At 39.8% G+C, this 24907-nt stretch overlaps 1 protein-coding gene across 9 annotated transcripts in view; it reads right to left on the bottom strand.

Moving 5' to 3' along the window:
- Positions 1 to 24907, bottom strand: part of PLD1 (phospholipase D1) — a 278672-nt gene that overhangs the window by 109719 nt on the left and 144046 nt on the right. For 7 of the 9 annotated variants that reach the window (XM_044944848.2, XM_044944862.2, XM_044944860.2 and 4 more), the window contains 5 exons: positions 24663 to 24776; positions 18027 to 18155; positions 17161 to 17279; positions 15189 to 15302; positions 4540 to 4650 (listed from right to left, as the gene is read on the bottom strand). In XM_044944848.2, the coding sequence (XP_044800783.2) occupies positions 4540 to 4650; positions 15189 to 15302; positions 17161 to 17279; positions 18027 to 18155; positions 24663 to 24776 (587 nt within the window). The remainder of the gene's footprint in view (positions 1 to 4539; positions 4651 to 15188; positions 15303 to 17160; positions 17280 to 18026; positions 18156 to 24662; positions 24777 to 24907) is intronic. The other 2 variants (XM_025285411.3, XM_006068130.4) reach the window with 1 other exon arrangement.

The raw sequence follows: 24907 nt of genomic DNA, 5'->3' as shown, positions 1-24907 counted from the left end.
AAAGAAATACAGGAAAATAACAGAATGGAAAGGCTAGAGATCTTTTCAAGAAAATTGGAGATACCAAGGGAACATTTCAGGCAAAGATGGGCACAATAAATGACAGAAACAGCAAGGACCTAACAGAAGCAGAGGAGATTATAAAGAGGTGGGAAGAATACACAGAAGAACTAATAAAAAAGGTCTTAATGACCCAGATAACCATGATGGTGTGGTCACACCTACAGCCAGACATCCTGGAGTACAAAGTCAAGTGGGCATTAGGAAACATTACTATGAACAAAACTGGTAGAGGTGATGGAATTCTAGCTGAGCTATTTCAAATCCTAAAAGATGATGCTGTAAAAGTGTTCAAGAAGCCAGCAAATTTGGAAAACTCAGTAGTGGCCACAGGACTGGGAAAGGTCAGTTCTCATTCCAATCCCAAAGAAAGGCAATGCCAAAGAATGTTCAAAGTACCATAAAATTGGGCTCACATGCTAGCAAGGTAATGCTCAACTCCTTCAAGCTAGGCTTCAACAGTATATGAGCTAAGAACTCCCAGATCTACACACTGGATTTCAAAAAGGCAGAGGAACCACAGACCAAATTGCCAATATCCATTGGATTATAGATAAAGCAAGGGAATTCCAGAAAATACCTACTTTGGCTTCATTGACTATGCTAAAGCCTTTGACTGTGTGGATCACAACAAAATTAAAAGTTCTGAAAGAGATGGGAATACCAGACCACCTTACCTATCTCCTGAGAAACCTGTATGCAGGTCAAAAAGCAACAGTTAGAACTGGACATGGAACAATGGACTGGTTCAAAATTGGGAAAGGAGTAGGTCAAGGCTGTATATTGTCACCCTGCTTATTTAACTTGTATGCAGTGTACATCATTCAAAATGCCAGGCTTGAAGACTCACAAGCTGGAATTAAGATCTTGGGAGAAACATCAACAATCTCAGATATGCAAATTTGTTGTTGTTTTTGTCTTTCAGTCACTAAGTCTTGTCCAACTCTTTGCAACCACATGGGGACTGCAGCATGTCAAGTTTCCCTTTCCTTCACCATCTCCTGGTGTTTGCTCAAGCTCACTTCCGTTGAATCATTGATGCCATCCAACCATCTCATCCTCTGTTGCACCGTTGTCTAGATGATACCACTCTAATGTCAGAAAGCAAAAAAGAACTAAGAGCCCAAGAGAAGAGTGAAAAAGCTGGCTTGAAATTCAACATTCAGAAAACTAAGATCATGACATTCAGTCCCATCACTTCATGGCAAATAGATGGGGAAAAAGTGGAAACACTGACAGATTTTATTTTCCTGGGCTCCAAAATCACTGCAGATGGTGACTGAAGCCATGAAATTAAAAGACATTTGTTCCTTGGAAGAAAAGCAGTGAGAAACTTAGAGAGACTATTAAAAAGCAGAGATATCACCTTGCCAAAAAAGGTCTGTCTAGTCAAAGCTATGGTTTTTCCAGTAGTCACATACAAATGTGAGAGTTGGACCATAAAGAAGGCTGAGCACCGAAGAATTGATGATTTCTAATTGGGTGCTGGACAAGACTCTTGGGAGTCCCTTGAACTGCAAGGTGATCAAACTAGTCAATCCTAAAGGAAATCAACCCTGAATATTCACTGGAAGGTCTGATGCTGAAGGTGAAGCTCCAATACTTTGGCTACCTGATGCAAAGAGCCGACTTATTGGAAAAGACCCTAATGCTGGGAAAGATTGATGGCAGGAGGAGAAGGGGATGACAGAGGATGAGATGGTTGGATGGCATCGCTGACACAATGGACATGAGTTTGAGCAAACTCCAGGTGATAGTGAAGGACAGGGAAGCCTGGTGTGCTGCAGTCCATGGGGTCACAAAGAGTCGAACACAACTTAGTGACTGAACAACAGCAACATATCATCTTAGTCAAGTAGAAAGCTGAACAATTGTGTAATTATGCAAATTCCTTGTAGATTAAGTTTTTAGAATGGTAGGAACATTCTGAACTTAGTAGGGAAATCAGGTTTTCCAGACATACTGTGTAGGTGCTTATGATCAAAAATCCTATATTGGCAAACATTCTATCTCATGCAAAGTTTACTTTCTGAACAGGGTAGATGGCAGAATCCTGGTTTAATTTTCTCCACTATTTCCTATTATCTTCTTTGGCCTTATCACATTTGTTTAGTTCTCTTACTATTCCTGAACTTCTATTTTAAGTAGTTATAAATCTCTCTTGCAAGTATGTTGTACTATATAAATCAATCAATAAAATGGAAAGAGAAATATTTTTTTTTTGCTTTAAGTACTTCTGCTTATAAATTCATGCATCATTATTTAAAACTGTTACTAAAAAAAACCCAGGTACAAGATTATTATTATAATGGTATGAAAGATTTAGCTGCTGCATAAAGGATTGTTGAAAATTAGGTACAAATATTATGAATATTACATATTCTATTTGCTATACAGATTGTTTTAACACACTTGTAATTTATAAGTATAGTCATCACAGAGTAACCTCTACTAATCATCTTAAGATAAAGTGATAAATAGGCAATAACTCAAAATAGGATTATCATCCTTTGGCCACATTATAATTTTCACTATTGCACAAGCTTTTAAATTTCAGTGCATAAATCTGTTAACAGCTTCCAAAAGACAAACTTAGAAGAAGTCTTTGCTCAAAAACTCATTTGAGAATATGTTTCCACTTTAGGGCAGCAAACAATCAAAATCTCAGGGGCTACCAAACCATGTTTGTTCTTCTGAATTCCTATCACAGAGAAGCTTAGCATTCCTCAGCAGCTGTAACACACACTCACGTCCTTCAACTTCTCCTTTTTTGGATACAGGAGAGTGCATGCCAACCGCCTACTTTGGCTACAGGCATTTCAACCAAGTTTACGTCCATAGCCATGTACATGGCACATGGCATTACTGACCTTGTTTACTGCCATGGTAACATTACAAAGAAAAGCCGATTTAATCTATGAAAAAGAGACAAAGCAAAAGCATGCAGGGCAATGGATGAACCAGCTATTAACATCTTGCATTCGTACTGAACAATTGTTGAAATTGTAATACTAACAGTATTAGTTTTACTAAACTCTAGACTTTATTTAGATTTTACTAATTTTCCCACTAATGTCCATTTTCTGTTGTATGATCCCATCCAGGATACCACACTAAATGTAGCCTGCTAATATTTTTAATCAGCCTTCTCTTTCTCTAGGCCTATGAAATAAATTAAGCTCCAATTCTTTCTCACTTGCCTTTAATGAATTATTACTTCATGGAAGGGAAGGGCTAGGACTCAAGGAGAAGGAAAGTGGGGCTAGAATGTTTTTCCCCAGCAACTCCATCTCTTTATTGAATTTGTTACAATATTGCTTCTGATTTATGTTTTGGTTCTCTGGCCATGCGGGCATGTGAGATCTTAGCTCCCCAACCACGGATGGAACCCACAACTCCTGCATTGCAAAGCACAGTCTTAACCATTAGACTGCCAGGGAAGTCCCTCACCACACATATTTTAAAATTCAGTGGGAAAGAAAAGACTAAAATAAAGAGGATAGATGTGCTCTGAGCTATTTTTCCATGGTCACGACTTTTTATTTTTAAAGGCTATTCCAAGTGTTGGCAGCTGGCTTCAGATCTACTTTGAAGTACGATTAAGGTTCCCAAACTAGTGCCTGCAGATTTTCTCCTAGTCTCTACACACAAATTCTGGGATCTGAAAAAGCTTTATAATAAATAGTAGTTGACACTGAATTGAAGAAGGTGGTACCTGCCCTCAATATTCTTACTTCTCCCTTTTCCATGTTCCTTTTCCTGCCTCTCCCCGCTCCAACATCCCTGAACTATGGCATCCAGTGGTCTCTACATTAACCAGTTAACAGCTTACCCCTGCATGTGCTCTCCTGAGGCAGCACACACCTCATCTTTACACCCTCCAACTCAAGCCAGATCAAAACTTACATCTCCATGGTGGGATATTTCTGGCTAATAACATTATAAATTGATACATTCTGATAATAAGGACTTGGGGAATTTCTATTAGAGTCCCAAGTTAATGAAAATGCAGAGTGAATGTCAGGTATGCCAGGGAAGTCAAATTTCAGGTGACCTCTTCACATCTTAACATGCGCTCATTAATGGAGCAAGTCCTGAGTGGGGACCCTGCACTCTTTGTGTGATATTACAGGAAGGCAGATTGTCATACCAATTTAATGAATAAGACTTACTTCTAGGGATTTCCCTGGTGGGGAAAAAAAAGCTAGGAGTCCACCTTGCAATGCAGGGGATGCAAGTCCCATCCCCGGTCGGGCAACTAAGGTCCCACATACCGTGGAGCAAATGAGCCTGTGGGCTGCAATTTATGAGCCCAGACATTCTGGAGCCTGTGTGCCTCAACTACAGAGCTTGCGTGTCACAACTAGAGAGACCATGTGCCACAACAAAAAGATACCACATCATACAACCAAGGTCCCACATGCCACAACTAAGACCCAATTCAGCCAATAAAAAAATAAATGTTTCAAAAAGACTTACTTCTATATAGATATAGTGCTTGCTGTTCTCTATCACATAGACGTAAGCAGCATGGATGGATTCTTCATGGTACTTGATACCAGCAGACCAGTCAGCAGCAGAGCGGAGTAACTATAAGGCAGCAACCAGAAATGAGCAAATGTAAGACAATGGAGATGATACCAGAGGAATTAATACAATGAAGTCCACCTTTTTTCTTCCAAACAGCTAAGTGATCACAGTGGCTTGTGTGACATGTGTGCACTGAGGGAGAGAAGGTGGATAGGGAACTGGTCCTTAGATATAATCCACACTAAAGAAGTCCAGCTGGAAATCCAGTCCTCAATATATGCTCTTCCACCCAGGATTATTTTCACTCATGACTGGAAATCAGGAGGTTGTGGTTTCTAAAAAGAGCATTTCAGAAGCACCTCTTTTGGTGGCTGTGAGTAGGGTGGTCGTTTGTACTCTTCATTCCATGATGGCCCCACAATTATACCAGAATTCTGGTGTATTAATAACACTTTTACTCTCAAAAGTGTCCTGGTTTGAATCATATGATATGGTCACCCCAGCTCTGACTTGATAATGTAATTACTCTTTTCCCTCAAATATATATTGTTCAGAACCACTGTTGTTCATTTGCTAAGTCGTGTCTGACCCTTTGCGACCCCATGGACTGCAGCACACCAGGCTTCCCTGTCCTTCACTGTCTTCTGGACTTTGCTCATACTCATGTCCATCGAGTCGGTGATGCCATCCAACTATCTCATTCTCTGTCACCCCTTTCTCCTCCTGTCCTCAGTCTTTCCCAGCATGAGGTTGTTTTCCAATCTTTTCCAATGAGTCAGCTCTTTCACATCAGGTGGCCAAAGTATTTTAGCTTCAGCTTCAGCATCAGTCAGTCCTTCCAATAAATATTCCTAAAGGGTTGATTTCTTTTAGTATTGACTGGTTTGATCTCCTTGCTGTTCAAGGGAGTCTCAAGAGTATTCTCCAGCACCATAGTTCAACATCGATTCTTAGGCACTCAGCCTTCTTTATGGTTCAACTCTCACATTTGTATATGAGTACTGGAAAAACCATAGCTTTGACTATACAGATCTTTGTTGGCAAATTTCAGAATAATACATTCTAAAATACAAATAGATTCATTTGGACACTTAACCTTGATTCTGATTTTAATTAACTGTCTGATCCTTGATGTGTCACTTCAACTATCAAGTTTCTCATTCATACCGCCGCCTCCCTCTCTTCAGACACTCACCTGCTCTCACTTGGATTACAATAAGAGCTTCCAGCTCAGACACCTAGTATATGGTAAATACATGAATGCACAGTGAGACTGCCTGGGTTCAAAGCTTAGCTCAACTACCTAGTGGCTTTCATCTTGGTCAAGTTCCTTAACCTCTTTGTGCCTCAGATTTGTTCGATAAAACTGAGTATCCACTTTGCAAGGTTATAAGAGGATTCCAAGAATTACTGTGCAGTTTGCAGAAGGAGGCTGAGCACCTAGTAAGTGGTACATAAGTATTTGTTGTTATTAATGAGAGCCTTAGGGGATGCATTTGAGCTGTAGCAGATCATTCCATAGATGCTTCTGACTATAGCTATGCTACAGTCTGGCCACATGGAAGGCTTTTTCAACACTAAGAATCCATTGGTTGTAATTTTTTTCAGCATTCTAACCACTGTTTCAGTATACTGTTGGGCATATAGTAGGTGCTCAATGAATACTTATTACTTGACTTTCCTTAAGCAATAGAATGTTATCATAGAAGAATCACTATAAAAAATATATTCACTAATCCTGATTTGAAATGAGTGCTGAAACTGTTCCTCTTGAGGTCAACTGAAATTAAAAATAAAAGAATAGCCCATACTTACTAGAAATTTATAAAATGATCCAATACAAAATCAGTCTTATGTCTGTTACAAATAAAAGGTCTGGTAAAATTCTTGCTTTAATCAATAACTTTAAAAATTGCACATACTGATATAAGACTACTGAAATCCAAACCTAATACTAAAACTGATTGTGCCATGCTCAGAATGTATTTCTTTATTCATTATGAAGTACTTATCATAATATAGCTCCCCAAAAAGCATTTTATTTAATGCTATCTGATGAGTATGTATAATGAAATTAGAAAATTTAACTATTAGCAAGAATAGTAAAATATCTCAGAAGGAAACTTACAAGGAAAACTTAGATAAATATAATGCACACTGGGAAAGTATCTTGATTCACATAATCTTCACCATTACTGTTCATCAGCATAAATAACAAAGGTTAAAAAAATAGAGGTTTCAATTCTTTCTTCACTCAAATTTATGTTGAATTTTGTTGCTAAGGTGCATGGCTCTGAAAATGCAGGTCATCTTGAGCAGATTCTTTGGCCACACATCCTGATACAATTCTATATTACTTTGTCAACAATGCGTAAAACTGCAGAGTGTACTGGAAAGGTAGGAACACTTGAGGCCTGCACTATCACTCTGCACTTACTAGCTCTTCGCCTTGAACAAGTCATTTTAATATCATGGAGGCTTGATTTCCTCCTTTGAACGCTTGCGATTGCTCTGTCTGTCCCTGTTTTTCTCTCTCTCATACACACACACTTGCCCACCCACACACTCCCACACAGAGCTGCTGTAAAGAAAAAAAAAGGCATGACAAACACAAAGCATTGTTATACAACACACAGTAGATATTTGATATATGGTAGATCTACCTTTCTAACGGCTTCCCTGGTGGCTTAGATGGTAAAGAATCTGCCTGCAATATGGGAGACCAGGATCAATCTCTGGGTTGGGAAGATCCCCTGGAGAAAGGAATGGCAATCCATTGCAGTATTCTTGCCTGGGAAATCCCATGGACAGAAGAACCTGGCAGGCTACAGTCCATGGGCTCACAAAGACTCAGACACGACTGAGTGACTAACACACACACACACACCACCCTAAAATGTTATAAGCAAAGTTTATATTCTACCCTTGGTGGTAATGTCCTAGTCTTGCCCTCATATCCGAACACCTTACATTTTCTTTACTTTCTCAGTTTCAAAATTTGCTCCTTCAAAGATTTAATAAACTTATTCACATAAGATATAAATCAGGAGTGTCGAGCAAGGGTCAACTCAAAGGTCAAGTCTGACTGATTCCAAGTGGCTTCCTGGACAGCTATGTTGAAAAGTGGATTCTTGGAACTAGACACATGGGGGAAGAAATCTGGGTTAATGGCGAATGGCGGCCAGGAGGGAAAGCATGAAGGTCACATATCTGCCATCTTTCCTGTGAAGGATAATGGTAAATGTTTTCCTTTCTAGAAGCAGTTAAATGTTTATAATAAGTACATTTGTAAGCCAAAAGAAGACCATTTTGTCATTAGCCTGTGGGAGAGCATAAATAAAGTAGAGGGAAGCCCCACCCCTGATGCCTATAAAACCATACAAGGTAGATGGTTATCTACACCCTGAGGAGGTTTAGCATTATGTATCTTATTGTCTGAATCCAAATATCATTTTCTCAAAATGAAAACTCATTTAACTTAAAAAAGTCATCATTTTTGGTTAAACTTGAACATATCCTTCAAATAATACAGGAAAAAATTACTTGAGACTATTACTCATTTATTATGATTTTGATTAGCTAAAATCTATTTATCACCACAAGATAATTAAAAATATGAATTTCTCTTTTACCACTAAACCAGGGGCCCTAAGGTTATGTACAAATCAACTCCACTGCTTTAAATGATTGATAAGCTAGAAAATTTGTAAACAAATCTAGCAAGAAAGCCAAAGACATTTTGATTGACTTACTTTTGTTTTAAATTTAAGATTTACTCACTTCTTTTCTTAACTGACCTGACCAACTTGTCTTAACATGTCTGTTTCAAACCAATGTAACTGAGACAAACCTCAAACTCCCCCTTACATACACAGAAATGTGGCTTATCTTACTGCCCCAAGTATGTTGAGATTCATATCTAACCCATGCTTTTCAAATCTCAAGTTTGAATACACAATTTTAAGGTATACGTATGCCCTTTTTAAAGGACATATTTCTAATTCTGTGCTTTAGCCTCAAGACTGTAACTATAACCAGTCATTTTCCTTTGTACTGTGTCCTGTTTTTTGACTTAAAGGATAACCTCTTTATCCATCAGCTCTAATCCCCTTACATGTAGTGGGCTCAAGCTGAATATGTGGACTAAAATGCAGAAATCTCTTCTTGAAGAAAAACTTTCAAAACTTTCTTTGTATTTGTCCCTAGTTCCTGTTCTCTTACTGTAATGCTTTTATTCCCTATCAATCCAGTACATATCTTAATTCCTTTTTATTTCTCTGAACTCCCAAGTCAATCACAGAACAAAAGTACTTTTTTTTTTTGTCTTTCATACAGAAGTTGGCCTCCATGTTGCAGCTCACAAGTGGCATGGGTCAGGGAGAGAAAAGAAGTGGTCAGATTATTGAGCCTCATTCTTCCAGTCTGTGTTGAGAAGCACTGCAGGCAAGAAACTGCAGAAATGGACTTTGTTCAAGAATCTGCCTCCGACTACCAAATCCTTCCTTTTTTTTTTTTTTTGGCCATGCTGCACAGCTTGTGAGATCTTAGTTCTCTGACCAGGAATCGAAACTGGGCCCTCTGCAGTGAAAGTATGGAGTCCTAGCCACTGGATCACAGGGAATTTCAACCTCCTCCTTCTAAGAACCATTCACCTATAGTCAAGTGTCATCAACACACACATCACAGTATGTCATTATTCCAATGGGATGATCCTTTGGCCTAAGCAATAGTGAAAAGTTAAACTTGAGGGTGAAGGGATGGAAGAGAATATACTTTTTGAAGAACAAGACTTAAGGGGAGAGAAGTCCTAGGAAAAAACATATAGTTGAGAGTTCTTGGAAGCCGGAATGAAGCAAAAGGAGAACTGGGGCTGGATTTGGGTCTGCAGCCACAAAGGATGATCTCAAAAGGCAAGCATGCCATGCAGCTTTGCCTTGCTGGGGCCCTTGGTGGTTGCAACCATCCTGGGGCTTACTGGAGACAGTCTCTCTGCTGAGCAGCTATGGCCTCAGGCTCTGGAGTCAGACTGCTAAAAATCCAGTCTCATCCCCTCCATTACTCATTGTGTTATTTTAACCTCTCAAAGCCTTAAGTTTCCTCATATGTAAAAATAAGGGGTCAAAGAGAACACAACTTAAAGACTGGTAAGTATGAAATGAGATAATCCACAAATCAGTGCAATGCTGGGTACAGGGTAAGCACTCCCTGCTCATGCGGCTTCAGCCAGCCAAGACCCAGAGACATGCACAGAAGTCTTACCATATGCGGACCTGGTCTGTAAATGGAAAACAGCTTCCAGGTTAAGAAACCTCCTTAGAAATGCCAAGTGGCTATTTTTCCCTCTTTACTAGTATCTACTTTGTTCTATCAGTATACAAAACATTTTGCTGTTCTTTGAAACATTGATTCATACACTGACATCCTTTGGAGTGTCATTTGGACATTTTCCCCAAGTGGAAGAGCAAATTCTTCCAATCATATAATTGGAATGCCAATTACATTTGCCTATATATATTTTTTCTTTTCTTTTAATAGAGAGATTGAAGACAAGGCTCCAGTGGATTATTTCCCTCACTTTCACAGGACTTCTTGGCAATGACTAAGAAATGACTCTTCTACTGTAAGCTGCCCAATTTAATAAAAGGTATTATTTCATGTATCGATTCCACGTTGATGCTAATTTGGCATCAAGCGCTTTCTTTTATCTTAATAGACAGGTCAGATGTCTTCTGTCTCGGTCATTTATCGTAAATGGAAATGATAGCATTCAGGAACCTAGTTTGTTCTTTTTAGGGAGAAAACAAGTTCTTTTATAAACTCTGTGCATAGGCAGTTTCAGAATCATCTTTCCTCCCACCCGCCGCCCCATACCTTTTTCCTGCTCTGTCTTGTCCAAGTGCTCTTGGCAAGCTTTGGGAACACACAACACTGAGGGGAAACAACCGAGATTATTTAAGTGTCAGTGGAAGTGGCTGAAGTCAGATCTCAGGACTGGGTGACTTTTTTTAGAAGCAGAAATTCATGCTGGTGGGGGCAGGTCTCCATTCTGCCTGTTGGAGCTCTATAGTCTCCTTGTTTGGCTGTGTCAGTCGTCTGCAATAGCTGTGCATATAGCTGGAATTACCAGTAGTATGTGCCTCAGGGTGACTGGGCTCAGCATTTTTGTGTTAAAAAATCAAATAACTGGTTTCTCTTCTGCAGATGAAAGAGCAGCATGAATTTCTTTACCTTATTGTCTCCAATGTTCTTTTTCTCCATTTCAACATATATGGTACAAACAGTATAAAGATTTTTGTATCCAGAACTAACCTGTGACCCATCCAGAGAAATGTCAACTTCTTCACTGCAAACTTTTGAAAACACTAGGGAATGCCTGAAGGTTGTAGCTAATACTGACATAATTCAAACAAGTGTATTCCTCTAGGTGATTTGCATGGATTAATTTCTTTAATTATCACCACAACCCTATGAGACAGGTACTATTCTGATCTCTGTTTTGAAGATGAAGGAAATGCATTAAGAGAGGTGAAATAATTGTCCCAAGGTTATACAGCTTGTATGTAGTGAAACAGAAACTTGAATACAGTCTGACTAGAATCTGCCCCTTCCCCTTGCTATATTATGTCACTCCTTTTCAGTTAAGTAAGCTTGTGGTCTCTAAATTACATTATGAACCACAAACTATGTTAAAAAAAAAAAACAAAACAAACCAACAACTGTGTTAAAATCAATATTAAAAAGAATAAACTTAAGGAAGAATTTTATTAAATTTCTCAAATAGTCATTTGTCTATTGCTACATGGTAGCTGAGAGAGAGAAAGGTTTGAAAATATGACAACAAATTCTTTAAAAATTAAGTAGCCTCCTACACAGCCAGGTCCTAACTCCCTGCTATCTTCTGGATTCTCTGGAAAACCAAGGATTGGACTAGGCTATTGTTTTCAACCTCTAAGCACTAGACGTTCATAACTTGACAACAATGTCTAGAACAAGATGAATAATGTTTACAGCCAGTAAGTAATGTGAAGTGAAACAGTGCTGTGGTCAGAACTCTACAGAAAAGGAGAAATGGAGCAGTATAATTTCCTTTCTTTTCCTCAGCGTCTGGTCCTCTCAGATTTTCCTGTCTTCAAAAAGACACACTTGTCTGGCCATACCCACTGTTTTCACAACTGGAGTTATTTTGGCAGTTCTGAAAACATCTACTGGCAACCAGTAGATGTTTTGTGAGGTCTAACCCTTTTAAACAATGGAGGAATCTTCTTTAAGAAAGAGAATATCAATTTATAAATACAAAATTAGTGTATTCTAGGATTTATTATAGCAATCTCTTTACTTGTCTCCTCGTTTTCATTCTCTTTCTAGTAGTGTATGTTTTCACATGTATAAATTTTAGGTCTCAAAGTGTGTGTGTTTGGAAAAATTGAGATAGACATGTCACAGAATGAGAGATCCTACATCAGTTAAGCTTGAAATGGACATAGTATATTTAGTCTTAGTGATTCCATGATGTACACACCAGCATCACAAAGGCACTGAGAAGTCCTATATTTTAAAAATCTGCAAAGACCTATCTTTCCATGGAAACCTTTTTTTGTGGAATAGGTACTAGCATTTCACAGGCAAAACCCAATTTGGGAAACTCTGATCTAGGTTCAGTTCAGTTCAGTCATTCAGTTGTGTCCGACTCTTTGCAACCCCATGAACTGTAGCACGCCAGACTTTCCTGTCTGTCACCAGCTCCTGGAGCTTACTCAAATTCATGTCCATAGAGTTGGTGATGCCAACCAACCATCCATCCTCTGCCTTCTTAAAACATTCGTATATCATGTTTCCTCTCAGATGACCAAAAAAAGTCCACAGTTCACTAATATCTCCAGGATCAGGTTGAAATGAACAAGACCAGCACTTCAGGGCACCCCTAATCTGGCCATATGCTGTCTGAACCTTGTCTACTACCTCTTCAAGAGCAAATGGTTTGCTGTAGTGGTTCTACCTTCTTATTCCTTAGAGGGGGTACCCAGCTCTGTCCCTCTCATTCACCAACCGCTCATGGCACACTGATCTGCACTCTCAAGACTTGCATTTGTCCTAAACCACAACTCGCCTTGTTAACTCAGTTCTTTAACATTAGAGCTTTCTCTCTCCCGGCTAACTCTTTTCCAAAAGGAGGCGGAGAACTCCTTTTGTCTGCTTTCTTGGTATCGAGGTGTGCACTGATGATCTGGCTGTGCAAAAAGATGGCACTTGAAAGGCATAGACTGACTGAGTAAATGAATTAATGAGTCAGTGAGTCTTGGTAAACTTCAGGCAGCCTGAGCATTCAGGGATGAACATATGAGTATATAAGAAGAGGTCACTGATCTAGCTCCATTTCTACCACAACATCCCATGATACAGAGAAGATAAACCAGGGCAGGTGCTTCATAGGATGGACATGCAGAGCATCTGTCTGTCTCATCAGGGCAGCAGGATGAGAATATGTAAAACAGGGCTGTACCAAAGGCATCAGAAGACATATGTATATGCAAACACTAGGATAAAACACCTTCTGCTAATCATAAAAATACACAATGCCCAGCAATATCTTTTCAACAGCTGCTTAATTAGTATCTGCTAACTTTGGTAAGTTGATCACTGAGTCAATTTTAATGCCATATCAAATATTAAATTAAACTCTCTTGTTTGATATACTGAGTCAATTTTAATGCCATCTCAAATATTAAATTAAACTCTCTTGTTTTCTTAATATCAAGGCTCCTATTTTATCTTATAGGTAACTTTTTTCCCTCTAAGTAGAATAAAATTAAACACATTCATAAAATATTCATTAATTTACATATGAGTGCATATCTATCTGTGCTTCTAAGTTCAAATTAGTTTTCTCCTTTAGCCTGGGATGACTATTTGCTGTAGATAATTCTCTTGAGTGATTTATGTTTTTGATCTATTATTTGATCTATGGTTTGAAATGTCTTTTTATTTCTTATATACACACACCTCTACTTGCACACAGTACAAAGTAACTAATTCAGGCATTTCATTTATTTCGTTTAGGTGTTAGAATCCATGTCCAAATTATAAAAATCCATAATAGTAATGTTAGCAGCAGACTACTGGATCTTTACTTAAATAACAGTTTTAAAAAATTTGGTATGTGTATTTATTGTGAAATGATTAGCACAAGTTAGTTAACATCCATAACTTCACATATTTACAAAATTGTTTTCTTGTGATAAGAACTTTTAAGCTGTATTTCCTGGAAAGTGAAAAGTGAAAGTGTTAGTCCCTCAGTTGTGTCTGACTCATTGTAACTCCATGGACTGTAGCCCACCAGGCTCCTCTGTCCCTGGAATTCTCCAGGCAAGAATATTGGAGTGGGCTGCCATTCCCTTCTCCAGGGGATCTTCTCAACCCAGGAATTGAACCTGGTCCTGCATTGTGGTCTTCCCTGGTGGCTCAGCAGTAAAGAATCTGCCTGCAATGCAGAAGACCCAGGTTTGATCCCTGGGTTGTGAAGATCCCTTGGAGGAGGGCATGGCAACGCACTCCAGTGTTCTTGCCTAGAGGATCCCATGGACAGAGGGCCAGGCAGGCTACAGTCCATGGGGTTGCAAAGAGTCAGACACAATTGAACTGATTAAGCAGCAGCAGCAGCTCCTGCATCACAGGTGGATCCTTTATCATCTGAGCCACCAGGGAAGCCCTGTACTCCCTTAGCAACTTTCAAACAATACAGTGTTGTTAACTATAGTCGCCACGTTGTACAGTACATCGCGAGGACTTTTAATTAAGAGTAAAACTGGAAATCTGGACTTTTGACCACTGTCACCCACTTCTCAACCCCTCCCACCCCACCCTTTGCCTCTGGCAAACACCAATCTGTTCTGTACTTAAACAATACTTCTGATGCAAATAGTGATGACTTTGAACAAAAGGCAATGCCAAGGTGGCCAACCCTAGATCTGTCCCTGCATGATCTCAAGATACTTGAGCTGGAGTTGGTCCAGGGAGCAGACTGGGTAACAATGGGCAGGACTAGGATTTCAAGCTCCAGCCCTACTGATAACCTTCAATGACCCTGAGCAAGTCTCAAAGTTTCACTGGGTCTTAATTTTCTTATTTGTAATTTGAGAATGTTGGACTGCGTGTGGTCAAATTTTGTGCCTCTAATAAGCAAACTTCTCATCCTTTTAAAAGTGCCTCTAAAAGGTATTTGGTTAATTAAGGAACTAAAATTAGATTGACCTATAGCTTCCAAGATGCTAAGTTTAACCAAATTCCTGGTACTTCACTAGTATCAGTCCCAGGGTTACTAGGCATCATGTTGATAGAGTCAATTCAGAAGGACTTACAAGACAAGCCACTCCTTGACTGGGTTTTTCTAAAGACATGTATTTATTACATTTATATAAGAGTTTTAAAAAGAGGATAAATTGAATACATTTAAAATTGAAAATATAATACTAAATTTTAAAAGGTCTATTCAGATTTGTTTTGGAGTTGTTTGCTTTAAAAAACTTGAAGCCAATAGGCATTTAGTCCATATGAATGATTGTACCCAGTAGTATTTCATGAAAAACAAAAAACAAACTTACCTGTACGTTAGCATGAACAGACCCAGGCACTTGGTATTTCAACTCGTGGGCTGTTGTTTGAGATTTTGGAAGCAGAAAAGGATAAGAAAGGCACCGATATTTTGGTTTCATAATCTAAAATAAAGAGAAACAGGTAAAAAAGATTCAAATGAAAAAATAATTCCTGTCTTCCCTATTTTGTGATTCTAAAAGATATACGGGTTCATTTGAAAAAGAAAAGTAAATATTAACAGTGGGTGTTTCTAGCTGAAGAGATAACAGATTATTTATTTGTTTTCTATTTCCCAGAGGCAGAAAACTCCTTTGTTCCTTCTTTTACCTTTTGGAGCAAGCATTGAAAGTGAAAGTGAAAGTCACTTAGTCCTGTCTGCCTCATTGCGACCCCATGGACTATACAGTCCATGGAATTCTCCAGGCTAGAATCCTGGAGTGGGTAGCTGTTCCCTTCTCCAGGGGATCTTCCTGATCCAGGAATCAAACCAGGGTCTCCTGCATTGCAGGCAGATTCTTTACCAATTGAGCTATTGCTTCACATTTTAAAAGAAAAGTTAAATACAACCTAGAGTTGTAGACTCATTTGAAAAGACCCTGATGCTGGCAAAGATTGAGGGCAGGAGGAGAAGGGGACGACAGAGGATGAGATGGTTGGATCGCATCATCGATTCAGTGGACATGTGTTTGGGTGAACTCCGGGAGTTGGTGATGGACAGGGAGGCCTGGCATGCTACGGTTCATGGGGTCGCAAAGAGTCGGATATGACTGAGTGACTGAACTGAACTGAACTGAGAGCCGTAGAAGTACACAATTGCAAAAATGGGATTATTTTATAAACTGATTTTTTACTATGCTATCGCTATCTCATAACAGCAATAAATCATATAGGTCATTTTAAAAATGACTTCATAGTAAAATGTCATGGAACAATCATAATTTGTTTAATAAATTTCTATTAATGAGGAGTTCAGTTATTTCTTATTTTATATGAATTATTAAATACAATGTCAAAATACATTACTGAATAACTTCTTTAGCTTAAACACCTGAAATTGATTTTCTGAGTCAAAAGATACATACTTTAAAAATTTTTTTGCAATTATACCAGTTTATCCTCCCAGGAGTAGGGTATAAGAGCATCAAAGATCCTGAATCCAACTGTGGGTTTCTGCAGTGTATTTAACTTTGCCAGTCCAATAGGTTAAAAATAATATCTCTTTATTTATTCCTCCATTCACCTCTAAATTCTTGTTAAAAATATTTCCACTATTTCTAAGATCTCCCACTAACTGTTTATAATGTAAATTAAGTGAAAAATAAGGCGGCACTCTAAGTTAACAAAACTAAATTTTTTCCCAACTTATATCCAAACTATAGGGAAGAAATGCCTCATCACCATTTAAAACAAATAAAAGGGAATCTTAATAATAGCAAGACAATAGGCACTTAACTTACAAGTATTAGGTCAAATTCTTATAAGTAATGAAGTCATCTTATGAAAGAAGACAATATCTGGAGGAAAGAGAAGTAGCTCCATCTTCTCACATTGCTCACTTTGCTCAGAACTGCCTCTCAGAAGCCTGTGCCAACATGGATCCAGGGCAGTGCCAGGACTGCAAGGACTTGAAAGCTGCAGCTCTCACCTGAACAAGGGTCCCATCCCCTCTACAGTAGCTCAGCAGCCCTCCACGTGACTACTAACTCAGGCAAGATGCTTAAACTGGGAGTCCCAGGTTAATGGTTAAACCATAGTCTGTGATGGTAGCACCATTCCTCTGCCCTCTGAATTATTTGTGGAGGAAAAGTTCAGGAACTGTTTTTTTTTTCTCTTTTGCCCAGAGTCCCAGGTGCTCTGGCAACCGGCCACTCAACAGTGGATAAAGTGGCACAGCTGTGGCCACATCAGCCCCTTCTCGCCTCCTCTTCCTGGCCTGTCCCTCTACACGTGGACTGAATCATGCTAAAACCACCCACATACCTTCGTGAAGTTCCAGCGCTGGATGAAGTGACGGGCCACATCACGAGCTGCCTTCCCGTGGACTGCAGAGGCTATGTCATGCCATGGCATCCGGGGGGTAGAGTGCCTGTCAATGAAATCTGCCCAGGTGCACCAGGCAAGGATCCACACTAAATTCTGTGCCCACAAGGCACACAAGCCATCTGACCCCAGCTCTGACCCCAACTATGATACATAAAAAACAAAAAACAAAAAACACGTGGTGATGTCCACCATATGTATATTTCTTGACTTGGATAGAATAATACCTTTATAACCAAGGGAAGCATAGATCTCACATTGAGGAACATAGTCCCTATGCACCTTTCCCAATATGAAGTTTCCATTCCACTATTAGATAATCACTGAGAAAGGCAGCTGTGAGCTGGTACAAATTATCTAAAGATATAAACGTGATATTACATTTTCTCTTCTATTCTGTTGAAATAATGTCAAGCTATGTATGGACTGCCATTTCTAGTTCCTGTTCAGTGTGCAAGCACTTAGATGATCTGAAATGTGTTATTCTAAGGTTGGAAGATGAAGATGATAAGCAGAAAAAAGGAGATCATCAAAGGAAGGGAAACACCTCCTGGAGAATTACAGATTACAATGCCTAAAATATGCCTATATGCAACCTGGACCTTTCAAACAAGCTATATTTCATTTTCTTTTCTTACTATACTCACAAGGAAAAACCCTTAAGTATGTGACTAAATCGTGGTCTCCAATATTTCACCAAATGTTCAAAACAAAACAAGATATTAAATCATGCACATGCATACTTGTTGAGATACTAACAAGGAAAAGACAAAATATGCACAGCCACCCACTACCATGGTACTCACCAGCAAAAGGTTTATCGAGTTGAACCCAGTCTTTGAAGACGAAATTGCAGTAGTCCTTTCCATGCCAGAATCGGGTTTCCCCATGTAGCTCTCCCACACGTGTCTGTACACTTCGGAGGGAGGCTGTGTCTGTAAATGCAGCAAGACTCACTCAAAGTCTGTGGTTCAGGCGGGCCCCAGGGAGGGAGGCTCACCTCTCATTTGTTAACACCTAAACACTTCCTAACTTTTCTTTTTAAGCCTCATAACAAGGGCAGCATGGGTTCGTTTCATCTGAGGCTGTGGGCTGGCTGTGGGCTGGGTAGTTGGGGCTATAACCAGGTTCATCATTTGACAATGAAATTTAATATTTTTATACATGTTTCAATGCCATTCTCCCAAATCATCCCCCTCCTCCCTCTCCCACAGAGTCCAAAAGACTGTTCTATACATCTGTGTCTCTTTTGCTGCCTCTCATACAGGGTAATCTCCAGTCCAGGTTCGATGCATGATACAGGATGCTCAGGGCTGGTGCACTGGGATGACCCAGAGGGATGGTATGGACAGGAAGGTGGGAGGGGCGTTCAGGATGGGGAACATGTGTACACCCATGGCGGATTCATTTTGATGTATGGCAAAACCAATACAATATTGTAAAGTAATTAGCCTCCAATTAAAATAAATACATTTATATTTAAAAAAGAAATTTAATATTTTTATTCTCGTCATCTAGCAGATAACTGGCAGAATGGATCACAGGTTTAACTTGCTGGGTGAGAGGGGTAAAGCCAGGTCTGCTTGAGGAACATGAGATGCCAAGGCCATAAAGAAGTCATGTTCTTCTTTTTGCTCAACCAATATGGTGCACATCTAATGTGTAATTCTTGTCTTTTGCATTTCAAAATGCAAGAACCTCAAATTTGCAGACAGTGGTGTTCTAGCCCTGGAATTGACTAGCTAAGTGATACTGAGCTTTATCCTTTTGAGTCAGAAATCCTTTATGTTCAAAAGGAAGAATTTGGCCCAGCTATCATCTAAGATCTTTTGGGCTCTAATATCCTATATTTCTACAATTATAAATGGAATCCATAAAATATCATAACAATAGAAGCTTACGATCACATAGGCGCAAAAGCAGCATCTACTGCAGTATTTCACAAAGAGCTTTGTCAGGAACATTTTCAGTTCAGTAAATACGTTGACTTAAATAGTTTGTACATTTATGGGATATGCCAATCACAAAGACACATAAGCAGGGAACTAGCAGAACTACAAATCACAAAATGCAGCGCTTGGCACAAAAGAGACGCTTAATCATCAGACACTGGATGCAAAACGTTTGTTGAATGAATAAATGGTACCACATACAGAAGCCATAGTAAATAGCAGACTGGTCCCCCTACCACCATACTGTCCCAGATGTGTCCTTCCAAAAATGCAGATTCTTATTTAAAAGCCTTCTAGGATGACCTGCCTCAGATCAGATCAGGTCAGATCAGTCGCTCGGTCGTGTCCAACTTTGCCACGGCATGAATCGCAGCACGCCAGGCCTCCCTGTCCATCACCAACTCCCGGAGTTCACCCAGACTCACATCCATCGAGTCAGTGATGCCATCCAGCCATCTCATCCTCTGTTGTCCCCTTCTCCTCCTGCCCCCAATCCCTCCCAGCATCAGAGTCTTTTCCAATGAGTCAACTCTTCGCACCTGCCTACAGAGGGTCAAATCCTCAGGGTTTAGTGTGCAGAGACAGTTCTTAAACTGCTGCCAATCTCTCTTTCTTGTCCTCATTTTCCCCACACAACCCAGGCCCCAGGCACACCACCATTCTCACTGATTGTGACAGGCCTTGTCTGTCATGCAGCCAGCACATGATTCCTTCAGGCTGGAATGTTCCTCCCACCCTAGTGGTCTGACCTCCTCATCATCCTTCAAGAGCCACGTTAGCTGTCACCTGTCCTAGAGACACTCCCCATATCCCAGCAGGGAGAGGCTGTGGAACCATTCATAGTTGCACACCCCAGGGCCCCTGACTCTGTGACTCATCTGTCCCTCCCTGTCCACCACTCACTCAGCTATAAACTCAGGGGTGGGGAGTGCATCCCCTCAGTGCCTGGTGTAGCTCCTGGCATTCAGTAGGCAATCAATAATAATTGCAAAGTGAAAATTTTGAGTGAAGTTGCTCAGTTGTGTCCGACTCTTTGTGACCCGGTGGACTGTAGCCCACCAGGCTCCTCCGTCCATGGGATTTCCTGGGCAAGAATACTGGAGTGGGCTGCCATTTCCTTCTCCAGGGGATCTTCCCGACCCAGGGATCAAACCCCGGTCTCCTGCATTGCAGGCAGACGCTTTAACGTCTGAGCCACCAGGGAAGAATACTCTGTTAGTATTTTATCTCAAACTGAATAATTAATCGCCAAAGAAAAATGTCTTGAAGTGCTAACAATGAACAAAACTATATAATATTAAAAATTAGAATTCTATTTATTTCTCCCAGTGATTTATTTTCCTTTTCTCTGAAACTGAAAGGCCAAAGTACTGATAGGTCTATTTGCTCACCTGTAGGCTCTTTATAGTAAGCATGGCACTTTATTAAAAAAAAAAAAAAACTAAAAAAACTAAAAAAAGGGAATAAAGAGAAGATAAATAGCAGGTCAATTCCAAAGTAAAATTAAAAAGTATATATAAAATTTGTTTTCATCAGCTGAGAAACTTTGGGCTAAATGTTTATATATATACACATATACTTGTTTAAAAATTAACTTTCATCTAATAATTTGTTTTGACAAGAAAAACAAAGTTAATTCTTAGTCTCAGAAAATGATCTTGGAGCTAACTGAATTCAGTCTGCTCATAATTCAAATTTGGTTTTGGTCATGGCCTACACCAGTGCAAATTAATCAGGGTCCTCCTCAGAACCAATGAAATATTAAGGTTAAGCAGAACCAGATCTTGCCAGTAGGATATTTCCCCCTGCTGAATCACTAAGGCACTAAGTTAGTAAAATATTTAATCCCAACACTTCTCTACTATTTAATAGACAATAAACTCTTTGAGAGAAAAAAATAAGTGTTACACAATGTTACCCACTCCATTGCATCCCTGAGAATGGAGTTGAGAAATAACTTAACTTGCTATTCATTCTCCCTTATAATTAAATATCTGAGTGTGAAACACTTGCATCAGCTAAATGACAAGCATTATCTTCCCCATTAGCCATCTATTAAATCATGCTTAACAGGAGATCATCAGCAAACAATTACTGAATATAAAAAGAATAAAATTCAACCCTTTTAAAATGACTGTATCAAGGAAACAATGTGTTTGACATTCTCCCTCTTGCAACATAATTTTGAGAGGGGAAAAAAAGTCTTGAGGATGGCTGACTGATTGGATTAAAGTACATACTATAGAAATCTATCATAGTTACTAATCACATTTAAGATGAGCTGATTTTACTCCACTTTTTCCTACTTAGAAACATCCAATGATCTTGTATGCACACTACTGATTTCTACACATCACCAGTAAGGTTCACTCGGAACCCCATTCAGTGCGGCCTTTTGCATTCAAGTGAAACATTGCAGAGAAGCTAACCCAGTTCATACTTTCAGGAAGGGAAGCTATTAACTCAAGCAAACATTCAATTTCAAACTTATGATGAAGAGTCTCTCTATGCTTAATTTGGGTTTCAAGTCCCAGAATTAACACAAGAAAGTTTAAGTCATTACATGATTTAAATGTAGAGCTGTGCTCTTTAAACTTCCTTCTCCATTAATAGTAGAACCTTACTTTTTTTCCCTAAAAACAAATTCAGGTGGCAGTCCAATATATAAAACAATGTAAGTGGGATTTTTCTGGTTGAAGCAGGTAGCAATAAAGGTAGGAGGGGCCCGGGTCTTCAGTAGTATCCTCAAAGCTCCCTGAGAAACACCAGGATTTAAGGAAGAGACTCGGTAAAGCACTGCTCCAGAACTCAACTATCCTTTGGCTGTGGTTTTTAAGTAAGTGAACTTCTCTTCATATTAAAAAGCTAAATTGGTAACTTAACATAGTTAACGGTAACTTAACATAGTCTCGGTCCCCCACATCCCGTGTCCATTGCATCAGCCCGTGCCGTCACCTCTACTTCAGGATGGATTCAGTACCTGCCTGGCCACCCCTGTCTGCTCTGAAGAATAAGCTTGTAAAAAATGTTCGTCAGATCGTGTCTGGCCTTTGCTCAAGACCAGCTGATGACTTCCTTTTTCTACTCAAAGTATAAGGCAAAATTCTATAACCTACTACTCAACCCTGTCCAACTTTGCTCCTATCATTATCCCCAGCCCTCCCAACTTCAGCCATGCCTGGGAATCACCTATCACATCCTTTCTCACAGTCTACACTGGCTGGTCTCCCTCCCCAAAGACATTCTCTTATCCTATTCTTCTCTCCTTTTGGATCTTTGTCGAAAACTCCTCTCAGTGGAAAAGCATTCTCTGACTCCCTCCTCATATAAAATAGTCACTCCTTCCCTCTGCCCTTTCTCTCTTCCCCTGCTCTATTATTCTGTGTGATAATTCATACCATCTGACACAGTGTTTGATGGTCTATTTCTATTTACAATTCCCATCCTCACTTTCCAACTAGATAACTGAATTTCATTTGTGTTGTTCATCCCATCCCTAGTACCCAGAACAATGATTGACTTATTACAGTTCAGTAAGTACTTATTTAATGAACAAATGGTCATACACATTTAGTTTTGTACTCCCACTTACAATTTTTAATGATTGTGCAATTCCATCAAGGGAATGGATTGCTTATTATCTTCTAGAACCATCCTCCATCTTCTCTTGGATATTTACGGTGTTTACTTTTTTTCCCTCTCTCTCTCTCTTAAACAAACAAACAAACAAAAAACACTGCACTGGATGTGATCCAGTTTATTTAAGAGAGAATTTCCATCAACACCTAAAAACAACCATATTGCTGTCCCCAGCTCATGACTATGGGAATCACCCCCTCAGTCTATTACCAGCCTGAATTACTTAATATATTCCGCACTCAGCTTGCATCTTCCTTTCCACTTGCCTCCAATCTTGTTGTCAGCAATACTAACATTCAGTCCCCTCATTGCCCCATCTTAACTTCAGTCCTAACACAGCAAAGCCACATGCTGGAATTACAAAGCAATATCTGGACCTATTTGTAACCCTTATCTTTAAAGTCTGCCCCTGCATTCACCCCTGACCTGGCTCTCTGGACTTCCCAGTGCCCTGTCTCAGGGCTATGCGCTCTACAGAGCACAGGAGTTACTGTGAGCTCTCCCTGAATCCACAAAAGCATCGAGGGCTAGCTGTATGCTAAATAGACAAAATGTCTCCCCATATATACCCTTCTCCATATTTTAATGGTATCAGTGTTGTTGAGATTTATGAATGCAAATGGATTTAACAGTTACATTGGCGCTTTAGTTCACTATAAATAGTCAATCACTTTAAAAATTGCTGGGTCGCCAGGCTAAAGAATGCTGGAACCACTGCCCAAGGTCCAGCTTAGTGTTCAGGGTCATTAGCCCCTAACCGGAGAAGGCAATGACACCCCACTCCAGTACTCTTGCCTGGAAAATCCCATGGACGGAGGAGCCTGGTGGGCTGTAGTCCATGGGGTCGCTAAGAATTGGACACGACTGAGCAACTTCACTTTCACTTTTCATTTTCATGCATTGGAGAAGGAAATGGCAACCCACTCCAGTGTTCTTGCCTGGAGAATCCCAGAGACGGGGGAGCCTGGTGGGCTGCCGTCTATGGGGTCGTACAGAATTGGACACAACTGAAGTGACTTAGCAGCAGCAGCAGCAGCAGCCCCTAACAGCCACAAGTGACTCACATCCAGCCCTACTTTCTGGGCTCCATCTCAGTCATCTCCTAAACAGTACATAGAACTGTGGCCTTGAGAATTTAGCCAAAAGGTCCTGCTTCGGTCATCTGCATTTCTGCTAAATCACAAATCTGATTCATGACTTCTAGGAGGCTGAGAAAATGGAATTTCACTCGGCACATCACTTATCATCTCTAAACCTTCATTTGTAAAAAGAAGATAATACTATTTTAACCAAGCTCCACAAGCGTTCCAGGCAGTGAGGGGCAGAGTCTGCACATGATAAAAGCTAGCTTACATTTTACTGTGGTTGCTATTTACTATGATGATTGTGTGTATACATGCTAAGTCGCTTCAGTGGTGTCCAATTCTTTGTGACCCCATGGACTGTAGCCTGCCAGACCTCTCTGTCCATGGGATTCTCCAGGCAAGAATACTGGAGTGGGTTCCCAGACTCTCCTCCAGGGGATCTTCCCAACCCAAGGATCAAACCCGCATCTCCTATGTCTTCTGCATTGGCAGGCGGGTTCTTTACCACGAGAGCCAGCTGGGATGCCCATTATTTGTCCTATATCTGATCTGTTGCCAAATCCCTCTTCATTCCCACCACATTTTAGGCCCTGATTAATTTATTCAAGTACCTCGTTCTTACAAAAGCTTATCAGATCATCATTTCTAATAATACGTGCAGGGTAAAAACTGTGAGAACAGAGAGGCAATCCAGAAATACAGTCACTCTGCTCATGCAGCAAAAGCTGAAGCCTATGGCGATTCTGGCACTTCACACATCACTTACCAATGTTAGGTCTAGTAAGCCCCTGCTCAGACTCACTGGAAGAGCGAAAGAGTTTCAAGTGGGGCTTTAAACCATGGATTAAATTCTGACGACTCCTACAGTGATTACAATAACCTGGAGAAAGTTGAGAGTTCTTTTTTTATAAAGATATATATATATATAAATATATACACACATATATGAAGTTTTCTAAACTGGAAAGCAGGTTCAATCATTTTTAAAAGTAGGCAAGGCTATAAAATCAG

This window comes from Bubalus bubalis, chromosome 1 (genome assembly GCF_019923935.1).
Source record: "Bubalus bubalis isolate 160015118507 breed Murrah chromosome 1, NDDB_SH_1, whole genome shotgun sequence".
In the NCBI taxonomy this organism is placed as follows: domain Eukaryota; kingdom Metazoa; phylum Chordata; class Mammalia; order Artiodactyla; family Bovidae; genus Bubalus; species Bubalus bubalis.
Note: the sequence above shows the minus strand (reverse complement) of the source record. Positions and strands in the feature narration are given on the sequence as shown.